The 12,499-nt window shown below is 38.0% G+C and overlaps 1 protein-coding gene across 1 annotated transcript in view; it reads left to right on the top strand.

Annotated features, from left to right (window-relative positions):
- Positions 1-12,499, top strand: part of adgra3 (adhesion G protein-coupled receptor A3) — a 235,787-nt gene that overhangs the window by 187,262 nt on the left and 36,026 nt on the right. Inside the window, exons 11-15 of the mRNA XM_068037542.1 lie at positions 2,161-2,322; positions 2,542-2,754; positions 6,938-7,145; positions 8,555-8,763; positions 10,326-10,450. Of these exons, the coding sequence (XP_067893643.1) occupies positions 2,161-2,322; positions 2,542-2,754; positions 6,938-7,145; positions 8,555-8,763; positions 10,326-10,450 (917 nt within the window). The remainder of the gene's footprint in view (positions 1-2,160; positions 2,323-2,541; positions 2,755-6,937; positions 7,146-8,554; positions 8,764-10,325; positions 10,451-12,499) is intronic.

Below are 12,499 nucleotides of genomic sequence, written 5' to 3' on the forward strand. Positions count from 1 at the left end.
GTGTTATTAATAGTAAAGAACTTAGGAAGCTGGATAAAAGAGGTGGTCGGTAAAAATACAATAAGGCACGGAAGGTACAGCAGATTAATTAGAAATAAGATAACTTAAGAAAGAATTTGCATCAGTATGGTATCTTTCACCATTTCAGGATGACCCCCAAAGCATTTTATAGCCAATTAAGCACTTTTGAAGTGTAGTCATTTCTAATGAAGGAAATGGGACAGCCAAGCTGCTCACAAGATGCCACAAACAGTAATGAAAAAGGGGAACAGATTATCTAGTTTTAAGTGTTGATTGAAGGATATGTATTGGTCATGATACCAGGAGAACCCCCCTGATTTTCTTCAAATAGTCCCACAGAATTCTTTATGGTTGCCTGAGAGGATCGATGGGGGTCTTGGTTTTCCATCTCATCCAAAAGAAAGCACCTCTGACAGTGCAGCACTCCCCAGCACTGCACTAATGTGTCAGCCTCGTTTATGTGCATGAATCTCTGGAGTGGGGCTTGAACACACAACGTACAAAGATGACAATGCTGCCCATTGAGCCTAGATTGATAATCTAAAAGAAGAACAGAGCTAAAGTTAAAGAATGTTTACAACAACTAAAAGAGAGACTTGCACGTATCTGGCACTTTTCACGACCACCAGGCTCCTCAATGAAGTACTTTTGAAGTGTAGTCACTGCAGTAGGAAACGTGGCAGCCAATTTGCACACAGCAAGCTCCCATAAACAGCAATATAATAAAAACAGATTATCTGATCATTGTGATGTTGATTGAAGGACAAATATTGGCCAGGATAATGGGGGAAAGCATTCAGATTTGGGTTGAAAAATAGGAAAGTAATCAGTTAAGCTTTAAAAAAAAGCAAGGGAGGAAGTAAAGGGAGAATATAGAAATCAAAAATAAATGAAATGAGAAAGAATGTTAAGACTTTACTGGCATGATTTTGGATATTGTAAGTTATCAACGGGAATAATTTAGCAAATGGCTGCTGCAGGGTTCCACAGCAAGTGATGAACCTTGTGTCACCATACCAGTAAACAAGGCCACTTTGCAGATTTCATATAAAATGGATAGAATAGCAAAGTAAAATCCCACAACACTAGCAAAAAAATTTTGGAAAATCCCAAGTAATAAATTCTAATTTATTTAGAGAGCAAGTTTATAGAAAATGTTGAATCATGATGCTGAGAAAATGTTCATGAGTAATTGAAGTTCAGCATATTTGCAAGGAACGATTGTTCTTAATGAATTTATATCCACTGCTTTAAAATCTCTGTTACCGTATTCAGAAAAGCAGGAGTGTTACACTATAAATATGCAGACTTCTGCAGGGATAAAATGCAATTCTATGATGCAATCTTATTACAATGTTTTATTATGCATTAACAAACTTACAGATTTGAGAGCATGCCAGTCAAACTAGTGAGTGGTTATAGTCTGTGAAGGTATTATTGATATTTGCATGGGAATTGGTATTGGGAATTGTACTTTGGTGATTTCCACAAATGGGTCAAAGTAATTCTAGCTGAAACAAACCAGCTGAAATCCACAACTTGAAAGTGAGTTATGAATTCACAACTGTAAAAACATAATCTGATTGGTGGGAGGTTACTGTGGGATGGGAATAAGATACTTGTGTTTAATTTCAGTTAGAGACTAGTTAAATATTCTACTTGTCTAACTGGCTGACAATACAACAGGTAGTTTTTAACTGGTAGATTAATGTTGCATTTGATTAAAATGGAGTCAACTTTGAAATCAAACCACTGCATTTTCCTTGTTTGGTTTCGATTATGTTTTGAGACCTGGTAGGGACACATGTTGAATGGAATTCATGTAATCTGACATCATAAAGATTGTATTGTGTTTTTGGCATTAGTATGTTTAAAATTATCAATTATTATATCAGCATCCCATTTGTGGAAGAAAATACAATGTGGCAGTACTCAATATTTTGTACCCAACATTTTCAAACAAAAATAATGCCAGTGTTTATATTTTGTATCCAAAGATTATAGATTTGTTATTTTTGATCAGATTTGGGTTTTAATAGTCTGCACTGTTTAATAGTGCAGAGTATTTTTTCTGTCAAAGGATTAAATTTTTTTATATAATGCCTACACTTTTTTTTTAAATGTGTTTATTTCTTTTAGCTTGGGGATGTCATGGTGGATATTGCTAGTAACATCATGTTAGCAGATGAACATGTCCTTTGGATGGCTCAATGGGAAGCAAAGGCCTGCACTCGAATTGTTCAGTGTTTACAACGCATTGCTACTTACAGGCTAGCCAGTGGAGCTCAGGTTTATTCCACAGTAAGAACAGAGCTTTAAAATACTTCAAAATAGCTGTTAAGAGTTTAGTATCTCTGAAACAAAGATGATCTTTTCCGTGCATCTATGAGCCATGATAAATATTTTTTGCTAAACGATCGAGTTTCATTGCTAAAGAAATAAAACCGTTTTTCCCTCCAAATAAATATGTTGACAATTGTGTAGATGTGTATTCTGACAACTTGACTAATGTTTCTACAGTATTCTCCAAATATTGCAATGGAAGCTTCTGTGGTGAAGGCTAATAGCTTCACTGGAATGACTTGCACTGTATTCCAGAAGGTAGCTATGGCAGACCGAACAGGACTTGCTGACTTTGGACGACGAGACCCTGATGGCAACCTGGACAAACAGTTCAGTTTTAAATGCAGCCCTGGCAATATTAGCAACACACTTTCCAGTTTTGTAATCAAGGTAAGCAAGTAATTAGGGATGAGTCAAATGTGATTACAGTTTACTATTTTTATATGAAATTCTTCTTGTACTTTTGGAATGTAATTGTTCTGATAACACTTTCTTGTAGTTGTTTTGCAAAGTAAGGCAATTATCTAACAACACTGAAATTCGGAGGTTTTCTAAACCAAGCAAATGATTGTGAAGGTTGACCAAACAATCTGTCTTCCATGGATTGTTATTAATTATTGGTAAAGGACATTTGTGTGCTACCTTTTCAACAACATGTATGAATGTTCAACTTCTCAGTTTATTATTGAGTGCTTTTGTTAAAATTCTATAATAAATTCTTAGGGGAGTAGAAAAGAGAACTAGGCGGTTCAGGGGATTATCACACAGCATTTCACCTGTAGTACTTTCCGAATCCAGCCCTAACTGATGTAGTGAAAATCTCCTCACTCTGTTAACACTCTTTACATTAAATCAACAGTTGATTTCACATTAACTGGAACTACACTGGAAATCTCAGCTGAGGTTGTGAGGATGGCTATTACGGGAAATGGAAATCTCCATCCCCACGCTTATACTGCTGGGGCTGCTTTTCATAGGTTATTGCCAAGACACTTTGTTCGCACATAACCTGGAAGTGTTTAATGCTGATTAAAACAGAAAAGTGTTCCATTGGCCAGCATAAACATTGCTTGCTCTATGAACATAATACTGTAACTAAGTTTATTAAAAACTGAGTGTGAAATTATGTATTTTATTTATGGATAGGTTGACTGCATCTATACCGGTGGGATATTGGGAAGTTTATTTACCTTAGGTGTGTAAATGAAAGCTGATTGCAGAACCTAACTGCTTATGTTGAAGGATGATTTATGACTGAAAGCACAAACAATATGATTTCAATTCAGCCTGATGCACAAACTTGATGTAGTTGGAGCTTCCTGAAAAAAATTTGATTGTATTTTATACATATTAATTTTTCTGCTTTGTTGACATTGTCAAATCTTCGATCAGTATATTTTGTAATTTATTATTTTAATTTATTAGATTTTTGAGTGAGAAAACAATAAAATATCTGGTCACTGCACTTTAGATTTGAATGTTGAAACAGAGAAGCACAAAAGGCTATATACCTTAAATATTGTTCAAGGAGAGCTTAGAAATGTATTGATCCAAATGCAATCTGATCTGAGTGTAGCTATTTTTGGTAAGCTACTTATGTGCTTAGCAGCACTTAATTATCATTATATTAATTATTTCCTTTTTAAGAAAGACAAAATTCTGGTTGGATTCCATTTGCCCAATAAAAAGGCTCAATGATATGACACATAGGAACAGGACTAAGCCGTTCAGCCCAAGCCTGTATCGCCGTTCAGTGAAATCATGGCTGATGTTTCTTAGCTATTATCTACGCACCTTGGTTTGATAGCCCTTAATTCTTTGCCTAACAAAAATCTATCTTAGTTTTGAAATTTTCAGGTGACCTAACTTCAACAGCATTATGGGGTAGAGGGTTCCAGAACTAAAAAAAATAGACAAAGGAATGTAGTTTATATGGACTTCCAGAACACACTTGATAAGGTTCCACATAAGAGACTGACAAGTAAAATTAAAGCTCATGGAATTAAAGGCAAATTATTGATCAGGTTAGGAGATTGATTAGATGGTAGAAAACAGAGAATAGGATAATGGGTATACTGAATTGTAAGGAAGTGACTATTGGTGGCCCGCAGGGATCTGTGCTGGGGCTTCAGCTATTCATTATATTTATTAATGACTTAAATAACTCAATAGAGAGCCATATATCAAAGTTTTGCTGATGCCGTCTGTGTGTCATAGTAAGTATTGTAGACAGGAGTGTAGAATTAAGAGATATTGATAGATGAGTAGGCAAAACTCGGATATGGATTTCAAAGCAGGTACATCTGAGGTCATCCATTTTGGACCAAAAATGAATTAGTCTGAGTATTATTAAAATGGTGAAAAGCAGTGCAGCGCAGATTCACCAGAATGTTATCAGGGTTCCAAGGCTTAGATTGTGAGGAGAGCTTACATAAACTAGGATTGTATTTAACAGCAGTGTGGGCATACCTACACCAGATAGACTGCAGCGGTTCAAGAAGGCAGCTCACCACCACCTTCTCTAGGGCAATTAGGGACAGGCAACAAATGCTTGCCTTGCCAGTGACACTCATATCCCATGAAAGAAGAAAAAAATTATAGAAGGTGAAAGGGTGATTTGATTGAGATTTTTAGGATTTTGAAAGAGATAGAAAGGTTGAATAGAGAGAAACCTTCTCTGCTGGTGGGGGAGTCTTAAGACAAGGGGACATAACTTTTACATTAGAGATAGGCCATTCAGCACAGAAGTTAAGAAACACTTCATGCAGAGGATGATAGAAGGGTGGAACACTCTCCCACACAAAGCAGTAGGTGTCAGCTCAATTCATAATTTAATATCTGACCAATGGATTTTTTTGCTAGCCAAGGCTGTGGAGCCAAGGCAGGTGGATGGAGACCGGCCATGATCTCATTGAATGGTGTAACAGACTTTAGGGGCTGAATGGCATATTCTTGTTCCTGCTTCTAATACCCTTAGCTTGGAGTCTTCCGAACATCGCCTCTGAGCAGCCTAGCACTAATTTTAAGATTATGCTTCCCTGTTCTGGAGACTCTATCAGAGGAAATAGTCCCTTTTCGTTCACCCTATCAAATCATTTAATCATCATACACACCTCAATTAGATCGCATAGGAAGCAAAGTACTAATTGTGTATAAATATTACATATTTGACTAGGACCTGTGTATTGGTCTGTTAATATAGCAACTCATGTGAGTTAATTTTTTTAATATTTTAAGAATGGGGGAAAATGGTATATTTAAGGTTTGTGAAGGAATATCTGGTGTATGCATTGCTCCAGTCAATATACTGGCAGTTTAGTCAACATGTATTGTAAAAATCATGGATCACGAATGGTGACTGGATCTTAGCAGTTCTGTTTATCTGAGGATGTGATGTATTTAGAAATAAAATGTTCGTGAACGCCGGCTTGGAATGCAATCTTTTTTTATTTGTCTTTGCTACAGAGCATGAGTTTGGGTTTTAATATGATTCCAAGTCTTTAAAGTGCTCTAATAATGGGGTGACTGCTTTCTAGCTGTAGAGGAAAGTTACAGCAGCACTGTGAAACCTGGCCATGTGGCATGCCTTACAATGTACAAAAAAAAGTCTTGAAAAGGGTGGTGTCATTGCACAGAAGAGACCACACCATTATACAAAATCAATATTCTTTGCTCCATTAAAATCAATCAATCTGATGTGTCCAACCTGGTGAAGGTTGTGGCTGTTTTCCAAAATATTTCATGATTAGACATGCAGTGTTATTTAATGCATTCCTCTAATAGATGCCTTCAGTAGTAGTTAGTGCTACTTAATAATTATTACAGGAAGATGTTATGCTCTTTTTACAAGTGTTGATGCTGAAAAACTGCTCTTGCCAGCCTTGATCAGCTCTTCTGAGATTAATGGACTTTTAACATTATTGTAAAATGTAAAAGTTCCAAATCTGAATTTTACTTCCTCTGCCTCTTCAATTACACAGTAGAAATTCTTCAAGGTTACCATAATTTTGTATTAGACAGCTGAACAATTTAATTTTGTACATAGTCTAAATGTTGTATCAGTGCTACTCGTAAAATAGATAACTCTGTCCTGCAATATTTGTGCTTCAATGTGCCTCACAAGCAAGATGAGAATTTTATGCCACACATCAAGCTTATAAAGCGAAGGTACCTTATTTATAAGTATAAAGTGGAGTGGGAAACTGATGTTGGATAGCTGGCACTGCATTGAATGGAAGTTAAATATTCTACTTGTAATGCTATGATCATTCTCTCATTAGTAAATGGAGCAGGAGATTGACTACAGCATCTCCTTCAATTGGCAGTTAAAACACATGATAGCCATTCTCTGCAAAGCCAGTTTTCTGTTCCACTTTAACTAGTGGCCTCATTTTTGACTGCAAAGTAGAATGATATGATATGCTTCCTTTATAGCAGAGAATGTACAGAAACATGGGTCTTCAATTTTTAAATCCTGTTGTTTGTCGCTCTTTACACTGTCTAGCATATGATCAATTATATCAGAATACTCTGTGTGGTGCTTCTCAAACTATTTATTTTAAACACTCTATAGAATACCGTTGCAGAGGCATCTGTTCAGTTGCCACCATCCTTGTTTGCCAACAATCCTGTACCAACCCAAATGGAAGATGCAGTCTACAAATTGCAGCTTATTGCTTTCCGGAATGGCAAACTTTTTCCAAGCACAGGGAATTCTACAAATTTGGCAGATGATGGAAAGAGACGGTCTGTGGCCTCTCCTGTCATCTACACTAAAATAGGTAGGAATCTGGAAATGTGCAGTCAAAATATCTAAGTGCCATTTTTTCATCTTTGTTTTCATCAAGTATTTTAGAGCACTAATAATGAATGATATTGACAGAATAAATCATTGGGAGGGGAGAGAGAGCAGAGACTGATTCAGTAGATATCTTGTGGTTATTTTATTATAATTTAAATTACATTTTTTTGCAATAATGGCTCTTAAGGTAGAAGCACAGGGGAGACACATTAATGGAAAAGTTCACTTTTCTGATTCTGGTCATCTTAGTTTCTGCCCAGCACCTTTATGGTAGTCTTGATATTAGCAAATAATCCAACTGGTTATAGTGTGAAAGCAAATATCTGTGCAAGCAGCTTTGATATATAATCATATTAGGAAATAATCCAACTGGTTATGGTGGCCTGGAATTTATTGAACTCAGTGGCGTGCTCACATTCAGCGGCCGCCGCCAAGCCCCTGCAATATTACACACGGCGGCTCATTTAAATAGAGGGGCGAAGCAGCCGCCCCCGATGACGTAAGGGGGCGGCCGCCACGTCCCTGGCAACAGCGTCCGGCGCTACTGCACCGGCGTCACTTTTAAAGGGCTTTAAAGCCCTTCAGTACAATTTTAATACTTAAAGTTATAGCATTGAAAAATGTTATTAAATAAAAAGATTTTGTGATGAAGGCCTTTCCCCAATCCCCACAGGCCCTCGCCAGGCAACGGGGGGTGGGGGGGGGGGCACAAAGGTCCCCCCCCAACGCTGCTGGTAATATGCGGTGGGCCCTTCTCAACGGCGCGGGGCTCTCCCCGCAGAATTTTACCAGCCCCCACACCGCGACCTGTGGCGTCAAGGGGCTGGTAAACTTCAGCCCAGTGTGGAAGAAGATATTTTGAGCAAATCAGAACAGCATTTTCAAGAATTGTTTATGTTCCTAAATTCATGCCATTTTAATTTTTTTTCTGATAAATGAGGAAAACAATTGTGTACTTTTGATTTTCATCTTCTGTTCTGTAATTGGGCACTTGGTTTTGTATGGCCCCACCTATACTGCTCTTCAATAACTTCTGCCTGTTGGGGAATGACACTGGTGACATGTAGTCTCTAAATACAGTCTGAAATTTTGCCAACTTTTCTAGTTAGGTGGTCAACATTTATGGAGCTCTAAATATGATTTTGTTCCTGTTGGCCAAAAAATGGTAATCTCTATTCTCATGCAACATCCTTGTTTATTAAATAAACCACATAATCTTGTTGACGATAAGAATTGTTGTTGATATGCTCCCACAGTACTGGAAATAACATTACAAAAGCCACCAGTGAGAAAAGTCAGTGCAGCTTGTTTTTAATGTACAAGTTTATCCATTTGTTACTTAGTATTGTTTTCTGATCCTTGTACTATTTCTTTGCCTTTCTTTAAAAGATGGCAACAGTCTGTATTCTCTCAGTCAACCTATCACTGTTACGCTGCGTCGAATTGCACATGGGGTAGATGCTGTTGCAGCATACTGGGATTTCAACCTTCTGAATGGTTATGGAGGATGGATATCTGATGGCTGCCAGATTGTTACATCAGATGAGAATGTCACCACAATGCAGTGTTACTCTCTGAACAACTATGCAGTACTGATGGTAAGATATCGATATGAGAGTTCAGAGGTTCTTTTCTTTTGGTCCTTCTAAACTGTAACTAAACTATCCTACACACTCTTCGATCTCTGTATCTTTGTCGTTGAAAACACTCATACTTAACTCGTTGTTGCCATTAACCTGTTGCCATTGACCTCACAATTGTGCCTCCGTCTTCCCTTCCTTATTACATGCTACTAATTACCCAAGTTCAATGTTACCTGATCACTGCTTCCCTTATTTACTTGTCTACTTGGCTACTCTTTTCAAAATTAATGGTATCCTGTAATGTAGACCTTGAATCTTCACACAATTTCTCAATTTCATTCATTAAAAAGTACTGTGCAAAATCAGATTATGAACATGTGATTGCTATGTTGATTGATCTATATCAATGAATCTTCTGCTTATGTAGACTTGTCGTATTGTAATTACACCCTCTTGCCAGTCTGTAGGATGACAGTTTTGCTTCAATCAGTTCCTCAGCCTCGACTGCAGAGAAACTTCTATGCTGTAGCCAACTCTATTTCTCTGCTTCTCAAATTGGAGAAAGTTTTGCTATTTTACGATAATTAATGTAAGGCTAACATTTTCTGTATTTAGAAAAAGAATTTGTACTTGAACACTGACTGAATTACACTGATCCTGTAACCACTCTTCACCTGAAGACTACATTTGGTGTTGACTTTGGTGGTAATAGGATGGTTCTGGAATGTAAGAGCACTAGTGGGTGAGATCTTGGAGGAGCAGTGCCATGGTGGATTTAGGACCAGCAGGATGAGGCCCTTGGTATGGTAATCCTTGCGAGGTCACAGCTTGGCAGTGAGGGCTAATGTGACATGGGAATTTTAAAGGGGAGTGGGGCAGGCACGATGTGATGGACAGTGCAACCTTTTGCAGAAGAACCAAGGTGGGAGTGCTGGTGTTTGGATCAGACTGTTACAGGCTATTCAGCCCATCAAGTCTGAGTGTGTGCTTTTCTCCGCTGGAACCACTGGCTCTAATCATTCTTCCCTCATTCCCAATCCCATTTCATGTCCTTTTTCATGACAGTATCTAATTCCCTTGCAAAAAAAAGTTTCAATAATGGTTTGTAGTGGAGAACTTCATTTTCTTACCATCCTCTGTGTCAGCCTTGGCTTAGTGGTAGCAGTCTTGCCTGTTAGAAAGTTGTGTGTTTCAGCCTCACTCCAGAAACTTGAGCACATAATCTAGGCTGAAACTTCAGTGCAGCATTCCCTCACTGTCTGAGGTGTCATCTTTCAAATGACACTTAGAACCAAAGCTCTGGCTGCTCACTCAAGTGTAAGTAAAAGGTCCCATGGCACTTTTCAAAGAAGAAGAATGCTGGCAAAGATTTATCCCTCAAACAATATTACTAAAACAGATGATCTGGTTATTATCACATTGCTGTTTGTGGGACTTTGCTGCCTTTTATGAACTGCATAACTGCTCTACTTGTAGAAAAAAAATTGTATTATTGGTCACCTCTCTTTCCACTGATGAATATATGTGTTTTCCATCTTTAATCCAGGCTTGATGTGACTGTTTCTTTTTTCCATCAGGATCTGACTGGTGCTGATTTCCTCCTGCAGTTTGTTGACCTTTTGCATCCAGTAGTTTATGTTGCTGCAGCAGTATTGCTCACTTCGTTGGTCATAATCATTGCCAGCTACATATACTACCACAGGTAATGCCTTTTCTTATTTAATGCCAAGAACCAATCGTGGCATTAGTCTGAAATAATGCAAAGATATCATGTCTTTTTTTTTTACTAAAAATATTGTCATTTAGACGTAACAGACGTTCAGTTGCAGCAGAATTTGAAAAATCCTGCTTTCATACCCTGTAACTGAGTCAGGTCTGCTCAGATTAAGCATGCATGAACTGGAAGCGGAGAAAGGCACCCCAATGATGTGCCAAGCTCAAAACTACCTTGACTATAAACAAACCAATCCGCCTTCCACATCAGTGAACACTTTGACTTCTGAGACCCAAATTATATCATAAAGCAATGCCCATTAGAAATCAGAGTAAAATTGTACTAAACATATTACACTTAAGACCCTCATAATTGACTGAGGGGAGACTGGGCTGCACTTCAATTCAAGAGCCAAAGGTGAAGGTTCAGTTTTGTAGCCCACTGCACTTGCCAGGGTTATGAAAATGGATTTGTTATTTTTATTCTGTAATTCTGATTCTTTCAGTACACCATTACTTTTTAATACTGGTTTATAAATATAACATGACTAGATACAATTAAAGGGAAGAATATGTTGATCCAGAACATTTGCTTCATGCACCTGTTGCTGTGTATTAACTCAGTGAGGGTCCTCCAGGTGGTCCGCGGGTTAGTCCAAAATGAAAGTCACTGATGCACAACGTCATGGGTGGAGGCTGTACAAGAGAGCAGGCTAGAACCCTCAACCCCACCACTCGCAAAAGGTCACACAATTAGACCAGCTTCCGCATGTGCAACACGAGTCATCATAAGCGCGTGCAGCAACAATGTGGTTTTCTAAGCAAGGTTTATGTTACTGTTGATTTTGTTTAATTAATATCGATGTAAGATGAGTACTAGTGTCTCTGAGTTTCATGCAGGCCCCCACCTGCCAAGAATGAGACACATTAATTTCACCACATGGACATTAAATTTGAAATTGTTGCTAGGAAGAAGAGAAAGCCTGTGACAAGAATTGCCAGGCCCCTGGCTGGAAAGACATTTTTGCATATTTACAGACAGTGTTTGGACAAAGGAGCTATTCCCTGCTCCAATTCAATTCACAAACAGATGTGGTCAGACCAGTTAGTTACATGACTAACTGGCTGTTGCAGAGTTTGAACTGAGAGTTTTAAATTGGAGAGATAGTGTTTGAACTGGCAGAAAGCTCTTAGCTCCTAGACTGAAGAAGACCTCCTGCCTGTCTGCCTGCTACCCTCTCTTTCTCTCAGAACTCCAAAAACCCACTGAAGACACATGAACCCCAAGAGAGAAAGGTCTCCTGCAGTGAAAAAGGTTTAAGAAGAATACTGGTCCCCAATGAAAAGCAAGATCTACTTACAATCAAGGACTCTACAGTGAGCTCAAAGAATCAGAACAAAAACTCTTCAGATATTGCCTCAAACCTTTCCATTTTATTTCTTCTCTCTTCTGTCCCTATCTGCATATGTGCATCGCGTATGCACGTTAGTGTGGGCATGTCGTGTATCCCTAGGCATTTACTGAATTAGAGTTTAAGTTTAATAAAATTTCACATTTCTTCTTTGAACCTAAGAAAGCCTGTTTGTGCTGGTTTCTTTGCCTTATAATTGGAAAGTGGTGAACAAGGATTCACCAAGGGGGAGCTAAAAACATGGTGTGTTTAAAATTAAACCCTGTTACAGGAAGACCAGGTGAAGGCTGAAAGGGACCCCCTAGACTTCTTTCTCACCTGGTCCCAGCACAGAGAAAGATTATTGTAATGATTTCATAACACAATGGAATGTTTCAAATAAACGTGTTGTCTATATTAATGTTTATAATATAAAAATGTCTATACTTTTGTTTCTGGCATGAATTATTAATTTACTTATGTTTAATAAAAAAGTTAATGCACATAAATTTATTATATTTAGTAGCAAAAAAGCAGCAAAATATTTATAGTTTCCATCGGTTCCCATTAATTGAGTTTCTTTGCGGTGGCAAATGAAAGTGGAAGTTTCAGAAATCTTTCCGACTACTCATTGTCAAATACTGGAT

This window comes from Heterodontus francisci, chromosome 1 (genome assembly GCF_036365525.1).
Source record: "Heterodontus francisci isolate sHetFra1 chromosome 1, sHetFra1.hap1, whole genome shotgun sequence".
NCBI lineage: Eukaryota > Metazoa > Chordata > Chondrichthyes > Heterodontiformes > Heterodontidae > Heterodontus > Heterodontus francisci.